Source organism: Gambusia affinis, linkage group LG15 (assembly GCF_019740435.1).
Source record: "Gambusia affinis linkage group LG15, SWU_Gaff_1.0, whole genome shotgun sequence".
NCBI lineage: Eukaryota > Metazoa > Chordata > Actinopteri > Cyprinodontiformes > Poeciliidae > Gambusia > Gambusia affinis.
The window spans coordinates 18,780,349-18,803,694 of NC_057882.1; the positions used below are offsets into that span (position 1 = coordinate 18,780,349).

The 23,346-nt window shown below is 39.7% G+C and overlaps 1 protein-coding gene across 1 annotated transcript; it reads right to left on the reverse strand.

The window, feature by feature from the left end:
- Positions 1–1,660: 1,660 nt before the first annotated feature.
- Positions 1,661–17,702, reverse strand: wnt11 (wingless-type MMTV integration site family, member 11). Its single transcript, XM_044141264.1, has 6 exons — positions 17,472–17,702; positions 15,633–15,795; positions 12,008–12,252; positions 9,287–9,564; positions 8,913–9,205; positions 1,661–2,854 (listed from the first exon to the last, which is right to left on the reverse strand). Exons 2-6 carry the CDS (start codon positions 15,713–15,715, stop codon positions 2,680–2,682), a joined length of 1,074 nt encoding a protein of 357 aa, XP_043997199.1. The 5' UTR covers positions 15,716–15,795; positions 17,472–17,702; the 3' UTR covers positions 1,661–2,679.
- Between the last annotated feature and the right edge of the window lie 5,644 nt (positions 17,703–23,346).

Genomic DNA, 23,346 nt, shown 5'->3' on the forward strand with positions numbered 1-23,346 from the left:
AAATTAGTCAAACGTCTTGCGTGGCTTTAAGGTAAAAAACAGGGCAGAAGACTTTCCCAAAATTAAACAATTTACATTCACACAAATGGGTATTTCAACAAAAAAGTTATGTCTTAGGATGAGAGCTTTAGCTGGCGATTATGCATAACATCCTGCGTGTTTAGAATAAATTAATCCTGGGTCGGATCGCAGGGCCAGCAGGGGTTGAGTTGTACAACGTCCTCAGATCAGATCTCTGTCTGTGTGAGGCCTCTAAGTATTTGCTGCTCGGTTCCAACACCCAGTCACATTGTTAGCATGCATCGTCATTGGTTTCCTGTTGGAACATTAAATAAGTTTGTGTATTCAGGGTCTTGGCTTTGGATGTGGAGTCACATTTCTTCTCATTACCTGGAATATATCCGCCTAATGGGATCCGCTTAACCTGCGTTTGAAGCCAAGAACACAATACAAAAAAAGATTACAGCTGTGAAGCAACTTCTGAGTCATTGAATATGCGGTAAAAAAAATTGTGCTGGTGAAGAGATTCCCATAAGATTGATTCTTTTTAGTGAAGGAAGGGAAATACTCTGAATTTTTCTGCTTTCATAAATTTAGAAATCTACCACTAAAAATCATGAGCAGCCCCCTTAGAGGACTGTTTCTCAGCTTGTTCAGGCAGGCAGAAGTAAGCCTCTATGTTAGCAAAAAATCAACTTGGCTTTATTTCATGTTGCAGCTGGAAGTGGGGGCCTCACACAGTTAGGAAGCTGGAGCAGAGGTGAGATAGTTACTTTATTAATTAATTAAGTAGGTAAAACGTTCAGTTGAATACTCCAAAAAGCCTGTCAGGTTGAACCCTTCACTCAGTTAAATAGCCTTACAAATATTTTCATGTCTTATCACTGCACAACCAGAAACCTCGGTGTATTTCATTGGGCTTTTATATGATAGACCAACATAAAATAGTGAATAATTGTGGTGGTACCTCTAAAAAAAGGTTAGTTGTGCTAACTCCGAAACAATAATCATAAGTATTAGCTCAGCTAACGCTAAACTGCTACATCGACACGCTACTTAGCAGAAGCTAATGCTGAGCGCTAACTTCAATTCAAATTATCTCACTCGAGCACCAATTTAATTTTAACATTATAACTTACATGCTTTATAAGGCACTTAAATGTTGTGTTTATCTTTATGTCTTGTTCCCCACTGTCCATGTTTTATTTTGTTCCAGTACATATTTGACATAAAGTCATATGGGAAAAACAGAGAGAAATTGAGGAGAGGAAACAAAACTGCTGCATAAGCAAGATAAAGATACATACTCTTAAAAAAAGAGCATGGATATAAACGTCTATGTGACCGTGCAAAGAGAACAATTATGTCGGCTATTAGCGCTTCAGCGGAGGTGTGCCCGCCATTGATTGTGGGGATGCTTTGATGCCGCATGCAGAGGGAAGCTGGTCAGAGCTGAAGTGGAAGGAAGGACAACAATCCTAAACATACATTAGCTGTTCACAGAAACTCTCGTACAGTCTGACTGAGCCTGCGCTGATTTGAAAGAAGAAAGGTTTAAATGTCCATCTTTAGATGTGCAAAACACACAGAAAAATACCCCAGAAGATCTGCTGCTGCAATTGTTCTCAAACAAGGTGTTGACTCAGAGAGAAATCCAAACCACATTTTTCAGATTTTTATTTGAACCCATTTATTATTCTCCATCCACTTCACAACTATGCACTGCCTTGTGTTGGTCTATCACATTAAAGTCCAGTAAATAATATTGAAGTTCAAGTGGTATGAATATGTCTTTGAGGAATGCTGAGATGATCTGTTTTAATACAAAATATGCTGCAGTTGCTTTAAATGATATGAAACAACATGACTCTTAATGGTGTTTAATTTAAAATGCATAAAGTCTGTGAGGTTATGGGATATTTTATAAATACTTATTTCTTTATTTCAGTATACAAAATAACAGTATATACACCCACACAAAAGTGGTTTACAAAATCCATGAGTTACGCTCATATGCTCTGAAAAATAGAATATATTTTGATCTGCCTGCATGTCAGACGAAATTTAGATAATGCACCGTTTCACAGAGTTCTTTGATTTCTTCTCTCGTTCCACAGGGAATCAGGCAAGTCGTGGTCCAGGCGGGGCACGTGACGAGTCCCAGGCATCAACCGCAAAAATGTTCTGTGATTGAAAAGTACGTGAGGTTTTCCCTTTGTGTTCCTCTGTGGTGTATTGCTCCAGAGGAAAAAAAAAAAAGTTTTGATAGTACCTAAAAAAATGTGAATCCATGAGAGCCCTTTGATATCCAGGGAAGGAGGCCAAACATATCCTCCAGCATAAAATCCAATATTATTTCTTTTTACTAGAGATATGTTTAGACTGGCTTCCCGTATCTCTGTCACAGGGTGAGGGATTATGATTATTAACATGACAGCGAATAACACCCGCTAGGACTGTCCTCTTTCCACACTTTTCCCATCAAGAAACCTCGAAGCCCAGTTGGAAGTTTTGGAGATGAAACGTGATATTGGTACTGCAGAAGAATATACCAACTCTTGTCGAGATACGCATGCTAAAGCTGAAGACTGAAGTAAGCCTTCTGGGTACAGTAGTGCTTTGGTTAATCTGTAGCCTGGGGAGGGGGCTCGATACGAAGCCGAGGGGGCCGCCGGTGGATCACTTGCAGACGTATCTCTCCACGTTGCGCTCACATTTTTTGCAGGTTACGTAGCAACACCAGTGGTACTTGCAGTGGCAGCGTTCGACCAGCAGCTCTGTGTAGGGGTTGTAGCCGCGGCCGCAGCACATCAGGTCACAGCTGTCGCTGCCAACGGATGTTTTGTTGCACTGCCTGCATAAAAAAAAAAAGAAGAAAAAAAAGGAGACTTCCCCTCAGTGAAAGCGTTTTAGAACGAAACATTTTCACATCTAAAATAGCAAAAATAAAAAAATACATTATGGTACAACAAACATAAACAGACTGAAAGAGAACTGGACATATTTTTGGTTTTAGCAATCAATGACAGTGCAACTACAAAAAGAACCTTTAGGCACGTATTAAATATACTTTTCATTAAGTCCACATTTCTGTTTTTAAAAGTTTGGTTTTTTTAATGGTCTATGCACATTCTAATTTTAAAAGTTTTTATTGACTCTAAGTGGAAAACCATCATAATTAACATAAATATACTTTTTAATATTTTAATTTATTGAATGGTTCTGATTGCATAAGCAGGTTTGTTTTGAGAATGCTTAAAACATTCTACTTTCTACACTACTTTTATCATTTACATTATCAATCTTCCTCCAATACTTACATCCATCTATATGCTGATAATACAGTCGTTTCATGTTCTGGCAGCACACAGGAAGAGGCATTCAGTAAGATTCAAAATTATCTCAGTGCTGTTCAAAAATGAACTCTTTCACTATAAATATGTTTTAATGCAGAAAAATCCAAACTCAGGTTATTTTTAAGAATATAGCTCAAAGTTACCATGTTTCATACGACAGTTTCACATTTAAACTACACATTTAGCAGTTAGTGCAGAAATTTCAGCTGAAGATGCCGTTTTATTTTAGAAATCATTAGGGGTCCAAAGATAAATCTACCGAAATTTCCCTAATTTTGGGAGATCGGCTGAGATTTACGTGAGAAGCCGATCTTATCCGCCAACTAGGACACGTCTGCGTGTGCGCGGTTAAAAACAGTCACCCCACTGATGCCAACTTTGCAACTTTTGTCGCTATACTTAGTGACTTTTCAAACTAAAAAAATCTGTGTCAGCCAAATTTGGTATCGGTTTAAAAATCGTGGTTCAGAAAACTGCAATCTGTCCAACTCTAGAAATCAGCCCTGTTCCTATTGAAGCCAGGCAGGTATAGCTTATAAGAGGTTGTATATGTTGGAAACATGCATTCTGCCTCTCACTGTCTGCATGTTAGACTCAGCCTAGCATGGCTATCTTAGATTTATAACAAATCTCAAAGCTCTCTCCACAGACTATTTTTTTTCTCTGAGCTGGTCTCTACCTGAAGACTAAATCACAGATTTCTAAATCCATTTTTGGAAATCCACCTCCATGTCTGCTAAGCTAAATCTACCAACAGACGGTGGGATACTACCTACACCTTCCCGTGGTCCCGAGGGTCCAATGTGAACTGGACCCTGTCTTTGCTACATACTGCTCCTATGTCTGGAATCAATTACAGAATGTCTGAATTACAACAGAAGCTGATGTCTGAACACTTTTTAAGCGGTTTTAAAGGATTTGGAAAGATCTTGTTGTAAAGGTAGATTGCACCTAAAAATGTTTCTGTTTTGGTCCGGAATAACTTGCAAAATAGATTTTTCTATCTCTAGTTAAAATGAGGTGAATGAATGTTTTTAAAAAATCCCTTTCAACTCAATTCATTTACACTGTAATTCTAAAAGCCTTTGCCCCTGCTGGCCCTTCAATCATCTTCTGAGAGGTTGTGACCGAGAGGTCGTGCTCTCTTTATTCCAAACAATTTTTTCTTCCATTTTGATGACTTTGAGCAATGGCTGCTTTGGCGCCTCTCATTCCAGAGGTACGGGGGCATCCCGAATGAGCAAAGAATAGTCCTGTCATAAATCAAACGGGACACACCAGGCGACCCGCCCTTTCTTTGGCTCGGCCTTCTGAACGTAACTGTTTGGTTTTATGGTGGCGGGGTGTTAATGACCAGCAGGGTGAAAGAGCCTCTAAACTAATGACCACTGCAGGAGGGAGTGAGGGAGAACCAGGAGGTGGGATGGAGGGCGTCAGACTTGCTGCATCAGAGGGAGCTAGGGGGCCTCCACACGGGTCACGTTAGCAGAGTCAGGAGTAAGAGGACAAAACATCTGCAGGGTTAGATGCAAACATCAGGATTCTGCTCAAGGTCAAAGTATAGGGTCTTCCCAGGACATGACAAGCCAATGCAGCAAGTGATCCCATTTCATCTATTGGGAATGCTGGAAGGCTTGCACAGTGGCGCAGTTGGTAGAGCTGTTGCCTTGCAGCAAGAAGGTCCTGGGTTCAATTCCCAGCCCGGGGTCTTTCTGCATGGAGTTTTCATGTTCTCCCTGTGCATGGTGGGTTCTCTCCAGGTTCTCCGGCTTCTTCCCACAGTCCAGAAACATGACTGTCAGGTTAATTGGGCTCTCTAAATTCTCCCTAGGTTTTAGTGTGTTTGTGAATGGTTGTTTGTCCTGTGTGTCTCTGTGTTGCCCTGCGACAGACTGGCGACCTGTCCAGGGTGAACCCCGCCTCTCGCCCCAGAACGTAGCTGGAGATTGGAACCAGCAACCCTCCTGACCCCATTAGGGACAAGGGTGTTAGAAAATGGATGGATGGAATGCTGGCAGAATCCCACTTGGGTTTTTACTAAGCCAGCGATAGTTTTTTAGCTGGCAGAAAGGGACGAACAAAGTTAACTATTGTGTTAAGAAATACACAGATTACTGCTGGCACACATAAAATCAGAAATTTGATGGCTATAGAGAGGCAGCAATTTAATTTTGGACAGTTTTAGCTTTGGTGTCAATAGATGGCACCCAATACTATTATTATTTTTTCATGTATGTCCTCTTTATAAGTTGACTTTTTGGAGCTTTATGTCATCTTATAATATTATTCACTCATCAAAACTTAACTGGAGTTTGGCTTTGATACATTTATGCATGTAGCAGAAATCCTTGAATCTCCCATGGCAACCAATGAGGAGTGCCTGAATGCCTGCTCATACAATGCTCCACCTATTTACCCACAGATTAGCAAACATCTGAGCTTATCATACAAACTACAGCATTCCTAATAATGACTGTAAACAGCATCACAGAGAAGTATTGTTGCGCTGACATGCTAAACTGGGAGTGTCAGAAGTGGTAGGAGCGTCTTAAAGAGACAGAGGCCAATTTCAAGACGTCAGATAAGGCCGTAATACTTTAAAGTTATTTTTTGCATACACAGTATTTTCATAACAACTGAAGGTCATATAGTTAATTTATTGTGCTATAAAATGGCACCGTGTGCCTGGAAAATACATAATACCCCCTCTATCATATCATAGGTTCAAATAAAGCAACACAGAACCAAAATCATTAAAAAATATTTCATAATACAATTTTTAACTTTTGAGTGACCTAGTCACTAAAATATCATGAAACAGAAGTGAACTTTCCCAAGACCGGATGGCTTCCAAAGAAACGCCCAAGTTTTTAGGTCCTAAAAGAACCCAGAACAACATCTAAAGCTCTGCAGATTTCTCTGAAATTACATAGAACAACTAACTTTTAGCTGTGGCCTATTACATATGGTATCTGCAAGTTTCAGCAAGTCAAATTTAAGACTTTTCAAGACCTTTTTAATGCTACCTGGAATGATATTTAGGACAATCATGCTGCATTAGGCAAAAGGCAAATTTCTGGGGACTGTTTGAGTCTCGGTGCTTTCTCACCACAGAATTCACCTGGCCTCGAACGGGTTGGCAACAGAACCCGTACGAATGAATAAATGAATAAAATACAGAAAATATAGCTACAGAAAACAATAATAAATGTAAGTGAAGTGCATTCTTCAAGTTCAGTTTCAAGATAAAAATTATTTTCAGTTCTTGCTTTCTTTATTATTTTAAAAACAAATTTCAGCTCAAGAAAATGAGTGTCACCTCATGCCCCACAGGCTGAGTATCAGCCAGTATTGATGTGACAGTCATGGTGTAAACACTTATGAGTATAAAGCATGATGTTATAAACTGTGTTTCTGGTTTGTTATCACCATGCACTGCCCTCTGAAAGTGTCCTCGACATTAAGCCGGTCCTCTGCTTATCTGTGATAAGTGGCACAAGACTGCAGGACTCATGATTTAACAGTCATGTGTTCTATGACATTTATAACAAAACAAATCTGTCAGCTGCTCAGATGGCCTAATATGGCAGTGATGGCATCCATACCAAAGTATGACCCTCTTCCTCCTGAAGAATGAAAGATTCATTGTGATCCACAATAAAAGGAAACCAAACATTGACACAGGAACAAATCTGGACTTTTTTTTCCATTCCTTTGTTTGTAATCCACTGCAACAGAGATGTTTAAATTTAGCGACTTTAATTAAATCTGGGATTCTACGGGTTCTCTCCTGTCTGATGTCTTCTCCAAAAAAATGGGTCCATCTTTATCTCTGACCACTGCTGGCTAGATCCCCGTTTCTGCCGCCTACTCAGAGCAATATCAGCTTGAGGGGCCCTCGGCGCTAAGAATAACTCCATTAGTAATTGTTTTAGATAACAACACAAGCGCTACATTCACAGTGGCCTTTTCAGCGGCACATGCTCAGACGGGGGGGGGCGGATTGGACGCAGACGGCACGCTCTCAGGGGCCGCCGCTTTTTATCAGCCGGCCTGGAAATAAACGGCGGCAAAAGGCACAGCGGGCGGCACTTCACTGGAGTTCACTTCCTGGATGAGCAGACGTTCGGGACTGGTCATTTCCTCCTTTGTCTGGTACTGATATGAGTCACGCTTACAAATCTAACCCAGAACCCATCGGAGGTTATGGAGGATTTATTTCTTTTACCTCAAACATTGAACAATATTGCTTTGAACAGTGACGCCTGCAGCAAAACGCTCTGCTAAACTGTAGCATTTATCTCCAGACCTCGTGTTCTTTTGTTTGTGTGGCGATAGAAGAGATAAAACAGCTGTGATTAAATCCCGAGGTTTTAGCCATAAAGTGATTATTTTACAGCATTTAGACTGTGAAACTGAATTATAATCAGTTCAGTAAGAGGAGGCTCTTTCTTTCCTTCTTCCTTTCCTTCCCTCTTCCTTTCTTCCTTTCTTTCTTTGCTTCTCCACTGATGGCTTTAATCAAGCACTGATGGTTTATAATCCATTATGATTGCAGTTTACATAAAATATGAACTTTTCTGACTACTTCAAAGTGATATGACAAAATGATTATTTTGGAAAAATGTAGCCAATGAGAAATGCTTCGCTCTCCCTCCACAAAACTCCAAGGGTCCGCAAGTTAGAAAAAGGGTAGAAAATCTCTTCCTCTGGTGAAGAGTTTTTATCCTGATCTGAAAAACATGCCTCTAAAATTTCAGTCATTAATGGTTAAAGTTTTCATATTGAGATGATGGAGATTAAAAGTGAGTTCCTGTGGAGCAGTGAGTATAGGTGCCAACACCATCTTCCAAAAATAGATTAAAAGATGCGCATAAAAAACAAATTCAAATTTGTGCACCAAAATGTAAATTTTAGTTAATAAAATTCAATAACCTAGCATTCATTTATTTTTTTTGCTTGATCGTTTGAAGCAAACGATGCATCTGCAGCTAAAAAGATACTTGTAATAATAACATGCATCAATATAGTGTAGGCTAAACTGTTTATTATTTTTTGGATTAACTGATTAGTATTTGGAAAGCAAAAGTTGCTTAATAGGAAAATTTTATTTTATGTATTTATTTAATTTTACAAAATTTGGTGAAACTAAAGCTTTCTTTTCTTTTTATCAGTAGTGCAAAATGTATATTTATATAACATTTTTGGCTTAATTACTGCTCTGAACACGTTTTTCAGCAAGTGCCAATTTTTTTTAAACAAATATACAGTAACAACAAATTAAATACTAGATTAGTTGATTATTTTAATCATCATGATTAAGGCGATTAATTGTTTCAGCCCTACTTTTCAGTTTAAAGCCTTTGGATCAACGTACAATACTTTAGCACTTTATTCTATACTTTTGGTGAATCAGATGACAGGTTGATTTGTGGTATTTTGCCTCAGGTGTTTCTGCTACGATACGGACCCATTTCTACTGCACAACGGTACGTGGAACTGCACAGGTCATTTTAGGAATGAAAGAGACAGAGAGATCCAAATGCTGCTTCTTACCTGTCCTGCGTTCCAACAGAACCCAGTTTCTCGTTCTTGGTGCAGAAGTCCGGGGAGCTGTGCAAATAGATCATTTCATTCTCCCGCAGCGGCCTGACATCAATGTCTTTGGGGACAAGATGCTTGCGGGTGCCCATGGTCCGGTAAACCACCTTGGTAGCAGACAGGTACTTGGACTTGAGGTCCATGGCGATCTCCCTGAGGTCCTGGAGGCCTTTCCAGCAGGTCCTTATGGAGCAGGACCCAGAAACACCATGGCATTTACACTTCATCACCAGCGCCTCTTTCAGTGCCTGAACATCAACGAATCTGGATTAACTCACCACATCTAGAAAGAATAACTTAGCAGAACTCCTCCTCTAACACCCGCGTACCTGTCTCCCGACTTCACTGTTGTGAAGCTGCATCAGTTTGTTGGCACTGGAACTGGAGCGCTTCATCTTCATGGGGGCGTCTGAAAACTTGGAGCCCATGAAGATGCCGTAGTTGAGGTTGTCGGCACAGCCGCCCCAGCGGTAGCCGGGCTCTGGGATTTCTGCGGGGATGGGGCCACACGAACATATCCGTAGATCCCCGGAGGCGCAGGCTTGGGCGATGGTGTGGCTGATGGTCGCCGCCGACAACGCGTACACAAAAGCGGCCTCCCTCGTTCCTGAGAGACGGGTCAGAATATTAGGAGCAACATTTGTGTGGCCTCTCTTGTCGCAAATGGACCTAATTTTTTATTTATTTTTTTACTCTTATTTTAATATCATGGTTTTGGGCTGAAACAATTAATTATAAGGAATCAATTATTGTCAACTAATTTACTAATCGATTAATCGCTAACTGCATTGAGATGATATCAACAAATTCAGAGTGGTAGTTAAGCTAAGACTATAGAAAAATATATACGTATAGATTTTGCATTTCCAATAAATCAGTTTTTGACTTTATAATAATTTGCTCTTTTCCACTTCGTTTCAATAAATTGTTGCATTTGTATTTAATTGTTCAGAAGATAAGAAAATAATAGACAATAAAATTATTCTGTGATTACATTTTGGTAATTTACAAAAACCGTGGACACCCCTGACATATGGAAACACTGATGTACGCTACATTTATGATGTATATTACATTTACGCTACAAGTCATCATACTCCTGCAACATTTTCACATTTTGTTAACTTAACAACCACAACCATCATTGATTTTATTAATTTATGTAGAAGAAAAACACAAATGAGAAGCAAATAATTATGCTGTATTTAAAAATGGCTGCAAAAGGTGGTAGAGGTTCATCTTCCAGCTGGAGAACGACCACTAACATGTAGTAAGAGCTACAAAATATATTTAAATCAAAGCATGCTCAGGTGTTACAATGACCTCATCGACATTTATTCACAGATTCTCCTGCCAGCTTGACTGAGCTTGAGGTTTGATTAGATACAAAACTCAGTGCCTAGATGTGCAAAGTTGTTAGAGACATACCCTAAAAGACCTGCAGCTGTAAATGCAACACAATGAGTTGACTGAGCTAGGGTATGAAGTCAAATACACGACACACTATTCAGATTTCAGTCTTAGAAAAGATTTCACAGAAAAGGGGCCAAATCGGGCCCACCATAACTTTTTATGTTGACCTCTGTGTGCTAGAGACTTAAAACAAAATCTGGTGTGTGCTCAAATATTATTTTATGAATGAAATCAATGTTTTCATCTTCAAAAAGTTTATATTTTCACAAATATTTAATTCTAAGAAGAACTCATTGAACGGAGAGACAGCTATTTATTAATAGTCTAACAATTAGTTAATGGGTTTTATTGATACATTCTGCCACAATCTTGATTTGGTCCAAAATGAAAATGAGCTTGACAGCCCTGACTTAAGGCATACCTCTGCAAGGCTCTGTTTAAAAGCAATTAAAGGATCAAATTGCAGCTTTCATCACTATTCACTCATTTAAAGATGCTCAGATTAAAATAACAAGGAAAAAGGATAAAAAACACGCTTTTGATTCCCATATTTAAACCCGCTCTGCTTGTTATTCTACCTCTCTAATGTCCAGTCTGTTCTTCCTTTTCTTAAGTGCTTTCTTTGGTTTTGTTAGAACAAAAAACCAGAGACCTGCATACATAACCACCGGTTCTCATGCTCTAACGTAGAGTGAGCGCTGATGAGATTGGTAGTGATGTGCCGCACACATAATGTCAAAGCATGGGAGCAATCGGAGGTACGGGAAGGAATCACGGTTAGATCAAAGCCAGGCCCGGTCAGCGATGAGCCATTTCCTGTCCGGTGCAGACTGCTCATTTACCCCAAGGCAACCATGTCCTGTTCAATGAGCGCTGTACGTCCCAAAACCCCTCCTTGCTATTCCCAACGCGCCATCCCTGAAACTACCACTGACTGTTTCAAGGTTCTTTGGCAATGGGAAACCGCTGGATCAAACTGCAGTCCTAGCAGGCATGCGGCCTGAGAAAACTGGGTTTCAGACATACCAAACCAAATTACCACACCAAGCAACAGCCTCGGTTCAATTCCTTTCTACGGGTTCTTCGTGTTAAAGCGATGGGAATTTTTTTACTGGCAGCAAAATTACACGCCGATCATGAAAAGCCTGTTTTTAATCCAAACTCGTGTGGCTTTAAATATTTGCTTAGATTTGGAACTAGGGGTGGGCGATGTTGACTTAAAATTGTATCACAATAGTTTGTGCTACTATTGTGATAATGATAAAATTGACGGTATTTATTCATTTTTTTAAGGGAACCTTAGCTATGGCTGTGGCTGCATGACACAACAATCAGACCTCCACAAATACTGCTCTCGAAAACATTTGTGATACGCTTCTTTAGGACACCAGTCAAAGGAAGAAGTATGATTTGTGTCACTAAATGCACATAGTAATTTAATTTAATCATATTTTCAAATTTATTGATGTTTATTGATAATCTCAATGGAAAAAACTGAAGAAAATAGTAAAACTAACAATAATTTGAACTTATCGTCACAGTAAGAAATTTATTACGATAAGTGATAAACGATACAATAAATGCCCATCTGCATTTGAAACACAGTGGTCTCTCTCTCTCTCTCTACACCGCCGTACCTCTCTCCAGGTCCGGCCGATACTTGGTGGCGTTGAGGGGAATTTCGATGGAGGAGCAGTTCCAGCGCATGTCGGCGAACGTCTTCTGACACGTTTTCTTGACTTCGCGGGCGGCTTGGATGATGGTCTGCATGAGCTCCAGGTTGCTGCGGCACAGCTGCGCCTGGGAGGACACCATGCCGGGGAGCAGCTTGCAGTGCTGCGTCTGGTTGACGGGTCTAGAGGCCGGTGTGTGTGACAGCGCTCTGCAAGCAGCGAGAGAACACAAACAAACGCACTTTCGATCAGCGTAATACGCTCCGTGTTAAGTCTGAAATGTTAGCGCATTTTGCCGGACATAAAAAACAATAATGTTGTCATTTTGAGATTATTTTTCTAACTGTTAAAATAATAATAATAATAATAATAATAATAATAATAATAATAATAATAATAATAATAATAATAATAATAATAATAATAATGGCATATTGATGCAAATACACCTCAAAGATTTAAAAGAAAAAATAACATTAATTTCTAAAATTTATTTCTAAACCTGGAAGACATTTTAAATATCCGAAGCAAATAAATGAAACAGCCGAAACAATAAATAAAATTGAATATGGAGCATCAACAATACAAAATTGCCATTCAAAACATTAGGCTCAGACAGGAAAAACGGGCAAAAATGCCTGTTTGGACTTTTGTAAAAACACAGTGAAAGCTTTGTATCGTGTCAAATGTTTGCAGCATATTTCAAAATGGCGGCTTTTTAATAACATTAAAGTGGAGCCTCTCTTTAAAGATTACGCAAACGATACAAAGAAGCACGCAAATGAAAATTATAGCTCTCATTTTCATTTATAATGCGATTCACAGATTTATTGCTTATTGTTGACTTGTTTACTCCACATATTTTGATTTTGGTCCTGACAGTTAAAATATATTGATTCCTTGATTTGCGAAAGTATCACTTATATAAGGATAAAATTGCGAGATTTATTCCTTGCTTTTGCCAAGTGTTTGATTTCTGTCTTTGCCTGCACTTTAACCCCTGCTTTGGCACGCACAGACAGACTTCAGTCTGACATGAATCAGCAGAGAACAGACAATGAGAAGTTGGACGGATTCGGTTTACAACATTCTCAGATATTAAAGCAGGTTAGGGACCGAGCTTGCAGCGCCTGTTCCGCGTTAGCAGAGAGGGGCCGCCACTGGTACGACTGGGTTGGGCTCGAACTGAGCCAGCACTCGCAGGTGTTTACAGCTGCATCTGTTTTGTATTGCGCTGCTGAGCGAGATCAGGGCTCTGCAGCTTTCCCACTTACATTCACTCAGGCTTCTCACTGGCACACCTGCTGAGGTGTTGCCAGCGTGTCCTTCAGCCACGGAGAACGCACAAAGGCGTGGATTCACAGTAGACACACACAGTGATGCAGGAATCAGCCAGCCGGTGACTGACACCGGAAGAAAAGCGTGATTTGATGCATGACTGATGCATGTTTTCTAGTTTTCTAGTTTTGTTTGTTTTTTTTCTGTTGAAACAGATTTTACACAATAACAAGGTTCTACTCTGCATCTCCAGAGTCAGAGCCAAACAGGCAGTGTTCATTTTTTAAGCTTCACTAATCTAAAACAAACTAATAGAAAATAGCAAAACTGCCGAAACACTGAGTTCCTTTAAATCAAAACTTTCCCCTTCATTTGTAATAACTGGAACATTGATCAATATATATCTTTAACATTTTATTTAGGCGTTGTATCATTTAATGTGACAAATTTCATGTCATGATAAGAATTTTGATTTATTGTTGTCACGAGAAATTCCAGTTAATGTAAATGTTATTTTTACTATTTTCTCCACTGTTTTTTCCACGAGAGCATCAACAAGTATCGGTAAATTTGAAAATATGATCACGTCACGACTCAACTCATTTTACCCTTCTGCTCTTCTTCTGCCGCCAGAATTCGTCACATTCGTCGTCTCCGACGTGAAAACGTGCGACGTTGTGCTGATTTTACTTCACAGCGCATTAAAAGTAATGAAACAATTACAATTTCCTTTATAATTTCGATAAGCAGCGGCTCATATAAGTCACTAAACTGCACACCTCTTTAAGTGTGGCGTCCTGAAGAAGCTTATTTCAAATAGGAATATTTTTCAAGAGAAATATTTGTGGCGCTGTGAACTCTGTACCATTCAGTTTCCTTAAAAAAAACATAGTCTTAATCATCATTTTTATTATTTTTTTATTCTACGTCCACCTCTGTCACTGCTAATTTGACTCTGATTACTTTTTGGCGTTTCTGATGATGTCATTTGTCAAAATATAATGTTTTTTGCTGGTTTCATAATTAGATTTTCAAAACCATAAAACCTGCTTCAGTCTTTCAGACGTTCAGTTTTTCCCATCTCTGCAGAGCGAAGTAGTGCTGTGCTTCCCTCCCCAACCCGTTGCTGCGCACTTTTCCCCTCGTTTGTAAGACTGGCAGTTTCAGATCGCTCAATCTGTCAGTTTCAAACAAAACCAACTGTCACCATTATCAAGATAATGCTGTCTTAAAACCACGACTGTCGAGCTAAAGCAGCAAAAAGGTTGACTAATAGAGCGGTAAAAAAACACACAGCCAAAAGAGATCATATTCTGTGCAATAAGTAGTTGAAAATAACTTTTTAATTTTTGCTTAAGTCTACGCTTTAAAATCAAAATAGCACCAAATGTAATAATTAATATGTTGTCTTCTTTCAGAAGCAGTGTAAAAAAATGTTGGCGCTTTAGTTTAATAAAAGTTATTTAATCATGCTATGAATGTCTTTTTTTTATTATTTAAAAAATCTACATTGTACCACAACTTTACGCTGTTGTATTTTCACTTAAGGTTATCAAACCAGCCTAGTTTACACAAATGAGTTTATATGCATTAAAGTTATCCAGGAGAATACACAGAATGAAAAGGAGCGGGTTTGAGCTCAAACCAAATCAGAAATCATATCGGTGCATCTCTGTAAACTTTCTGCAACAAAAGACAAAAATAGCAAACATTCACCTCAAACATAAACTAAATCCAAAATAGCAACCTGGGAATTTTATGGACTTTCCAAACCTCTTGTGAAAATGGTTGTTTGCTTTAACATTACAGTGAGTAAAGGCAATCAGCCTCGGTATTTCATCTTCCAGCTACAGGGAAATCATTTTTTTTATAATTTGAGGCCTAACTAGACTACACACAGAAAGCGGTGACACCACCGCGGCGCCAACTCATTTTACCCTTCTGCTCTTCTTCTGCCGCCAGAATTCGTCACATTCGCCGTCTCCGACGTAAAAACGTGCGACGTTGTGTTGATTTTTCTTTACGCCGCATTAAAAGTAATGAAACAATTACAATTTCCTTTGTAATTTCGATAAGCAGCGGCTCAGTCGCTCTCCCCTGTCATCGGATACAAACACACAGAATACGCAGTGGAACTCCACGGAAAACTGGTGTCTGTTTCCAAGCTGACGTGAGCTTTTCCACTTTCCGAAAACATCCAGCAAGCAAAGTTCCAAATCTTCGGTGAAAACAGTTTACACATTAAGCTGGGGGAAGAAAAAAACGTTTTCTGCTTACAGAACAAGATGGAAGGATTGTGGAGGATACTTACAGCCATTTGATGCCCGAGCAGACCTGAGACAGCAGCAGAGCAGTGAGCACACCGAGAGGCAGGATGTGAGAGCCGCTCCTCATGATGGCTTCCAGTTCACACAAACACAAAGAGCTCACACTCAGAGGTCAACGCACATGGCCCGGCCCCCAGTCACAAAGTCCTGCAGCAAATCAGGAGAATATCAACACTGGTGCAACGCACACAAGAAATTCTGCAGGAGATGTAAAACACAACTTCAATATACATTTGAAAATTTCACATTAGGTTAAATTTAACTAAGTGCATGAAAGAGCATTTTAAAGTTGTACTATTTTGCCTTTTTATTTTCCATCTTAATTTTACTTGGTGAAATCCGCCTCTAAAATATCAAGGGAGTCGAAATAGGAAACAGAGAGAACAAAAAATACATAAATAAAGCAAATATGGGAAAACTTCTCAAGGCAGAATCCACCAGCAGCTGTTGTAGGCCAAGTATTCAATCATACAGCACGGAAAATCCTCTGCCGTAGCTCCTTCCAGCCAATAAACACAGGGAAAACAAAAGCAACAGCAGTGAAACTTAAAGACGATGGAATAGTTTGCATTTTCACAAAAATCTTTATTCTGCAGCTGTAAACATGCTCAAAACGGCACAACCAAAAATAATCAACTGTTTATAGAATCTAAAACGGAACACAAACGAATAGTGTCCTACTTTAATTTTCTACTCATTCCAATTAAGGGATTCTGCAGTGCGGAGTTGTTCAGTATATTCAGTTTATTTTTGCCCCTTTAACTCAATTTATTGTCACAAGGAAAAAATGTGAGAAACTCCAGATCAGGATCTCATTAGCAAGACAGCAGCTCAGATCAAGGCAGTGATTTGTGTAGAGACAGAGGGACGGGGCAGATCATCTGAGGCCTGATCTGATAAAAACAACCACTGATGAACTGAAAGCCTTTGAAGAGAGCGCGTGAAACGTGCACGCCGCAAGTAAAGCGCGAGGCAGCTCGGCGCTGATTGGTCGGAGTCGCTTTCGAAGTCGTTTTAACTAAATTAGGCGATATTAATTGTTGCCTTGGTCTAGATTTATGTGTGAGTGTGTGTGTGTGGCAGCGGCTATTCAAGCTCTGCAGGTTCTCACTGTGAGATAAATACAACACAATAATTAGCCAGTCGATGGAACAATGAGAAATCCTCGAGGAAAGCCTATTTCAAGCCTTTGTTACGAGTTTAAATTACTTTCCGATATTTGCATGTGACCAAGACTGACCCAAGCTCCTGTTTAAAAGGTAGGTCTGCACACACACACACACACACGCACCCACACACACACCCCCCCACACACACGCACACACGCACTCTCTCTTCCCTCTCTCTCACACACTCGCACACAGAGAGAGGAATTTTTTTTCTTTTCAGTCTATATTCTCTGTTTAAGCTCAGTTAAAATATCTAGGATAAACAATTGGGGGCTAGCTAAGTAGGCTGCATTACTTTTATCGGAAAGATGCTTTTTTTTTTGTTTCGTGTTGTTGTTTTTTTTTGTTTGTTTTTTGTCATTTTAACAGTTTTAACCACAGATGAAAAGTTAATGAACGAATCAAAATTTAATTAAAAATACTTTTTAGGACAAAACATTCCGTCGAAGCAGACCAAATATTTCTATCGCCAGACTTCAAATCACCTCCAGCTGAATTTCTCACCACCTACCATAAAATGATAAACTGCAGGTTGGACCTTACTACAGCTTACGGTTCCGCCGATGCCGTTCAGCAGCATATTATTTAAACCGAACACCGCGCTCTCTGAAGCAACAGCGTAACTTTTCCTCCAGCCATTTCTCCGCAGCTCACCTTTACCGCGCCGCTCCACAAGTCCGCACAAGCAGCCAGGAGGAAAAAAAGTTAAATCTCAGTGGGTCGGGTTATCCTTCAGGTCAGCTGTCCTGGTTCCTATCAGCCGGAAGCTTTAGTAAAATCCAAGACGGGGCGGTGGATCGGCTCCGGACAGGTACGCATGGTGTGTGTGAGCGGTGTCCGGTCAGCAGCCTGCGTGTGTGTGTGTGTGTGTGTGTGGGACAGACAGAGAGGCTGGAGTGGAAGTGAGCTGAGTGGGGGCAGACTGAGCTCTAAAATACCCCTGCCCCGCTTTGATCTCACTGCTGATGTCAGAACCGTATTAGCATAAGAACGTGGGCTGCACCGGTGTTTGGACCCGGAGCGAAACACCTTCATATTCCCACAGGGAGCTGGAGAGGACAGACCTCCAGTCAGCCACTGATGATAAATAGTCCGTTCACTTTTCTGCTCAGTGATATCTTTATGGTTTCTCTGGTTTTATTAACAAACGCCAGTAAAAGTCCATTACAGATCCCTGCGAGGATATTTAGTGGTGCCTTATCGAGCTTTGCATTATGTCACCACTAAGATATTGTCTTGTAAATGTAAATGTTATTTCTATATGATGTCTTAGATCAGAATTTTTTTTTTTTACTCTTAAAACGCCACACCTGTTTTAACAGTTTAATCTTATTGTCCTCTTTGGGAAATGAAAGTAAATGAACATTTTGCAAGACTATTAAATTTTAATGACTTATTTGTGAAACTTATTTGGGACTTAAGCATTAGAGTAAAGAAGGATGGCAATCTTTATCTATTTTATGTTGCATCACAAAGGCATCAGAGTCCAAAGAGTCCGCCGAGCCGAGCCGAGTCGATCCAAAAGTCCTGTTATTGTTCCGAGCACTGAAGCTCAGTTTAATCCACTCAAATCTCAGATCAGTTGTTCTCAACCTGTTAAGCTTATGACTTGCAAAATGTCAGCGGACAACACTCATTACCGTGAGAGTCAGTTAAATGTTTTATTTATTTCTGCAAAGTCTGTAATCTAAGAAGGGATACAAAGACAGCAAAGCCAACATATTATTTTATCCACCCTGAAGCGGTTTTCCATCTTCTAACATTTTTAGCCGTAATACGTATTACCAACTGTTATTTTTATTATTTTCTCTAGAGGATTATCATTCCACATTTGTTGAAACCCAGTCTTAGCTTTGCCAACCTCCGCCTTAGACGACCAGGGTAACTAACGCCTTATACAGGGACTAAAATTATCTGACAAAATGTTTTGTCTTTTCAGCTGCCAGTCAAAAAATATATAAATAGTTTTACTATAAGGCTGTGTTTCTCATTCTCTACTAATTAGGCATCAACTTTTATGACATTCTCATGGTTTGAACTATTCCTATACATTGATAAAAGATTAATTTTTACATAAAAGTTTGTATGAAAATGCTTTCGTTTATATTTTTTTTTACTATTTTGGTATACATAGTCAAACAAATATCTGCTTTTTATGTCTGGAAAAATTTCCAAAGAGCCAAATTATATCTTTTTTTTTCTTGCAGACAAGAGGAAAATGTTGTCCTCTTTCAGTCAGCTGACCAGCAGTGCACAGCAGCAGGTGGGGAAGGGCAGGTGCTGTTACTCTGGGCTCCATACAGTTGGATGGGGACTCTTCTCTGCACATTCTGCAGAGTTAAATCAACACTATGCCGAGTCTGTTTGGTCCTTGTCAGAATTGGTGTTAATTTAACTCTTTTCAGAGATATTTCAATAAGATATTGAGTAATTTTAACACTTGAAAAAATTATAACTACTCAAACTATTTTTGAAATAACTCTGTAAGAGTTAAATTAACACCAATTCTGATGAGGATCAAATAGACTCGGCATAGTGTTGATTTAACTCTGCAGAATTTGCCATTTTATTTATGCTATAAATTGCATGAATGGTATAATTAAAAATAGCACTCCATTTTTCAAACCATAATAAGTTGGTAGAGGTAACGAGACAATTCCTATTACTGTGACATGCAGTTTATCTATTTTATTTTACATTACATCCGAATGAAGAGCACAGTGGTGAATAGAAGCACCGTTGTTGTTCCAAACACCAAACTTGGACAATGAATGTAGTCAGATCTTAGATATGCAGGGTAGAGCCTTGTAAGGTTACTGAAACTCTAATAACTCCTATAAATGTCTTTTTTATTTACTATTTAGAAAATATTTTTACATTTACACTTTGTGGCATTTCTGGATACTTTGAACACAAAGTATCAGGGACTTTTCCAAATCGTCTTCACTTTTCCAAAAGCCTGTCGCAATAAGCAATTAATTACAGGATGAACTCAAATGAGCTCGATAATTTCTATTCTAATGATTAGTAATGATTTAGAGACTTCACAATCCATTTTATTTATGGTTTTGGTTGTGTGTGTTTTCTTTTTTATTGCGTTTTGTTGTCATGTTTTATCTTGGATGTTCAAAATGTCATGCAGTTTTTGTGTTAATGGTTCTGTACCAAATTAAAGTATATTTGTCTTTGAGAGAGCAAACTTTGCCATATTTGCCAATTATGCCATAATTGTTATATTAATTGAAAATGTTCAATGTTCATTATCGTTTATTGAAATATTTTCTGGAACAATTTATCATCCAACAAAATTTATTATCATGACAGGAAATTTTCAGATGTGATCAAGTTAAAAAATGTAAAGCTAATACAGAAACATAAATTCAGACCAACAAATACCAACTGAGATGAATTTTCTCCAAATTTTTCAAGCTATTTGAAAATATAAAACGAAGTTCTCGAGTTCCTCGCGAGACGACATACATCTTTCTTTAATCATTTCGGACATCATATAACAGTTACAGTATATGCGCCGTAATGCATTGTGACAGGATATTGTGGTCCGTCCGCATTTAGACACACAAACACTCTCTAACACATGTTCTATTTAAAAATCTAATTTTTTTTTTTAAAAAAGGAGCAGAAAAGCTTCCTAATGTTACATAGCTTTCCTTCTCGCTCTGTTTTCCTCCAGTATTAAGCACGCTGTAAACGATACGCCGCGGCTACAGGAACGCGACGTATCGTTTTGGCTCAAGATGTGACTGGAGCTGAGCTCTTGTCAGGACCTTGACCTTGCAGCTTCCACTGCTAACATGGCTGGCCTTTTGCGCCATCGGTGGGGAGCGGCGGCGGGCCAGGCGTTGTCATGCTGCTTTTGAGGCGGACCAAATCAATCCCCCTCCCCTTCCTCTTGGAACCCACCGCTGGCTTCAATACGTGTTTGCCAAACAGCTTTACAACAGCTCCATATGCATGAACCTTATTTACAATACACAGGGCCAGCGTGGTGGGGGGATGGTTTCAGAGAGGCTTGATGTGTTTTACATGGCAGTCGGCTGTGAATGGGCAACGAGGTCAGAGTGTGTGTGTGGGAGTTGTGGAGCTTGCAGCAGGACCGGGCCTGTCCACAGACTTTTTACACACAGGCTCTCCATTCCTGAGCTTGGATCAACACGCAGCCCCTTGATCTTCACATCTCACCTTCCAAGCAACACAGAAGATGTGAGGGTCGTTGTGGGGGGGGGAGCATGGTGGGTTATTATAACGAAATAATTCACGTCATGGAGGAGCAGAGCCAGAATGGAGTTATGATCGATAATCCACGAAGAAGATGAAAACCAGCTTTGCGGAGATAATGTTACGTTTGCATTGGAGTTTTTAAAACGGTCACTGCAGTCGAGGCTAGAATAGAGGGGATTACTGGGGAACATGCATCAGTGTCTCCTAAAGTCACGACTTCAGCTCCAGCTCCACGGTTTGGAAATGTTCAAATACACTTTCAATCAGACGTGGTTTGATCCAGAGCTTCAAGTTTATTTTCGACTGCAATGTCATGTAATTGAGACAAATACCCTCAGATGAGTGGATACTATTAAACCCAAAGAAATATTTCAGAAACCAAAAAAATGTAAACTGCAATTTATTAGCCTTCAGTCAAACCCTTTATGTAACTGTATTTCAGTTTTGCTGAGGAATTGTTTTGTGTTGCGTAAATGATTTAGAAGGTTTTCTGCGTGCTAATGTATGAGGAGGAAGAGGTTTCCCAGCTGTAGGCCTTTGTCCCTGTAATCTCAAGAGGATCAAACCTAATATCATGAATGGGGCGGCAGAGCTTTCACCCAGGAGGATCCCAGGACCAAATGGATGCGCAGTTACTGTCATGGATTAGGATGCATTCACAAAACTACCATGGACGGTCAAAGAGATTTGTTCAAATTCATTGGAGAAATTTGAAAAATTAATTATCCGTAGATTAAAATTTCAAAAATAAGAAAAAACCGTGTACGAATAGATTCCGCTTACTGAACTGGTCATTTTCCTTAATTAAAAAAAGATTATTTTCCCTTTAATGTTGTCAGTGCCAGCAATAAGAAAACCACAACGATAAACTAATAAACGAACATATTTCACTTTCTGACGAGGATACCTTCATCGCTGCCTGCTGTTCATCATCAGCCAAGCCCCCAGAAAACCGTAGATAATTCTCCCGTCAAATGAAAAGCAGGACTTTTCTTAAAAGCCATCATTTCTGGATTGAAGCAAGAGTTTAAAAGTGGGTTTTTCAAATGGAAACAGTCAGTGAACCGCAGCTGTCACGGTTAGCTTTCATTTAGCCTCTTATCTCTGATTCGTGCATGACACGTAGGCATGTGGATGTGCTGCCAGCTGGTTATTGACAAATAACAAGAACATTCTGGATCGGAACTTAGGTTCAGATTGGGTTTCGAAATGTTTTTGCGGCTCACAGATTAGTTTTGAGTGACGAGAGCCTCGCATTCACCAGGTGAAAATCCCAAAACTTTGTTGTGTCTGAAACCTCCACAGAAACAACAAGCATTGTCCAGTCGTTGTCTCACACACTTTGTTTGCATCACTTTACCCCCTCGGCATCTTTGTGCTTTGAGTATGGAGCCCTTTTAAGTGACAGATGGGGGAGAGACCTTAGAACTCAACATGAGGTCCTTCACATGCACTTCAGACTGAACTCCGGCACCATGCGGCCCATTTCAGACCTGTATCATCCCTCAACAAATGCTTCCTGTAAACAAAAGCTGGCACTGTGTTGCTACAATTGGTATTTACATGCTAAATTAAAACATTATGGGTGAAAATCCTGTCTACATTCTTGATAGAGGAGTTTCGGGATCAGTGTCTTCCTGCCAACACGGTGCTATTTACATCTCAGTGAGTCCAACTCGAGGTTTGAGTTTCCGTCGTCAGAGCATCAGTCAGGCAGGTCCTTCATGACAATGTACGACGGCGCCCTGGTATGTCTAAAGAGGTGTTTCTAAAGAGGAGCAAAATGTGTCAAGTTCCTTGGGGGTTACGATGGGCCACGAGGGGTGGGGAGACGACGCCAACCTTCTCAGACACTCCATTCATTTACAGATGTCTCTGCTCCCACATTTCCTGCTAAACACAAAGCTGAGGAGCGACGGCAGGATCACTAACCTCGGCATCGATTGGGCCACTGGCTTCTAAACATCACGGTAGATAAATTGTGCAGATACATCTGGTTTTTGTGAATATTTACACTGTTAGACCAGAGCACCAAAACATCCTTGTAACGGACTAACGCTTGGGTTTTTAAGGATTACAAAAGATTTGGACGTTCCTCTTCTGTATATTCACATTGCTCAGTGGAGACTTTCAAGAGTTGGAAAATAACTGCTAACTGATGCAGATCTTGATCTAGGGTTTGAAAGCAATAACTTCTTAAGTTAGATAAACCTTGAGATCCCTCGTAAATTGAAAAACCTCTTACTGTCAATCCAGAAGATAATTTATCTCACCAACAATACCTACACCA

Bases quoted from the DNA above. Each gene is read 5' to 3' on its own strand.
- wnt11 (XM_044141264.1), bottom strand. From the start codon at position 15,715: ATGAGGAGCGGCTCTCACATCCTGCCTCTCGGTGTGCTCACTGCTCTG. The intron at 9,565-12,007 runs GTACGGCGGTGT...CCCGTCTCTCAG, and splicing joins TCGGCCGGACCTGGAGAGAG to GAACGAGGGAGGCCGCTTTT. The intron at 9,206-9,286 runs GTACGCGGGTGT...GTTGATGTTCAG, and splicing joins ACAGTGAAGTCGGGAGACAG to GCACTGAAAGAGGCGCTGGT.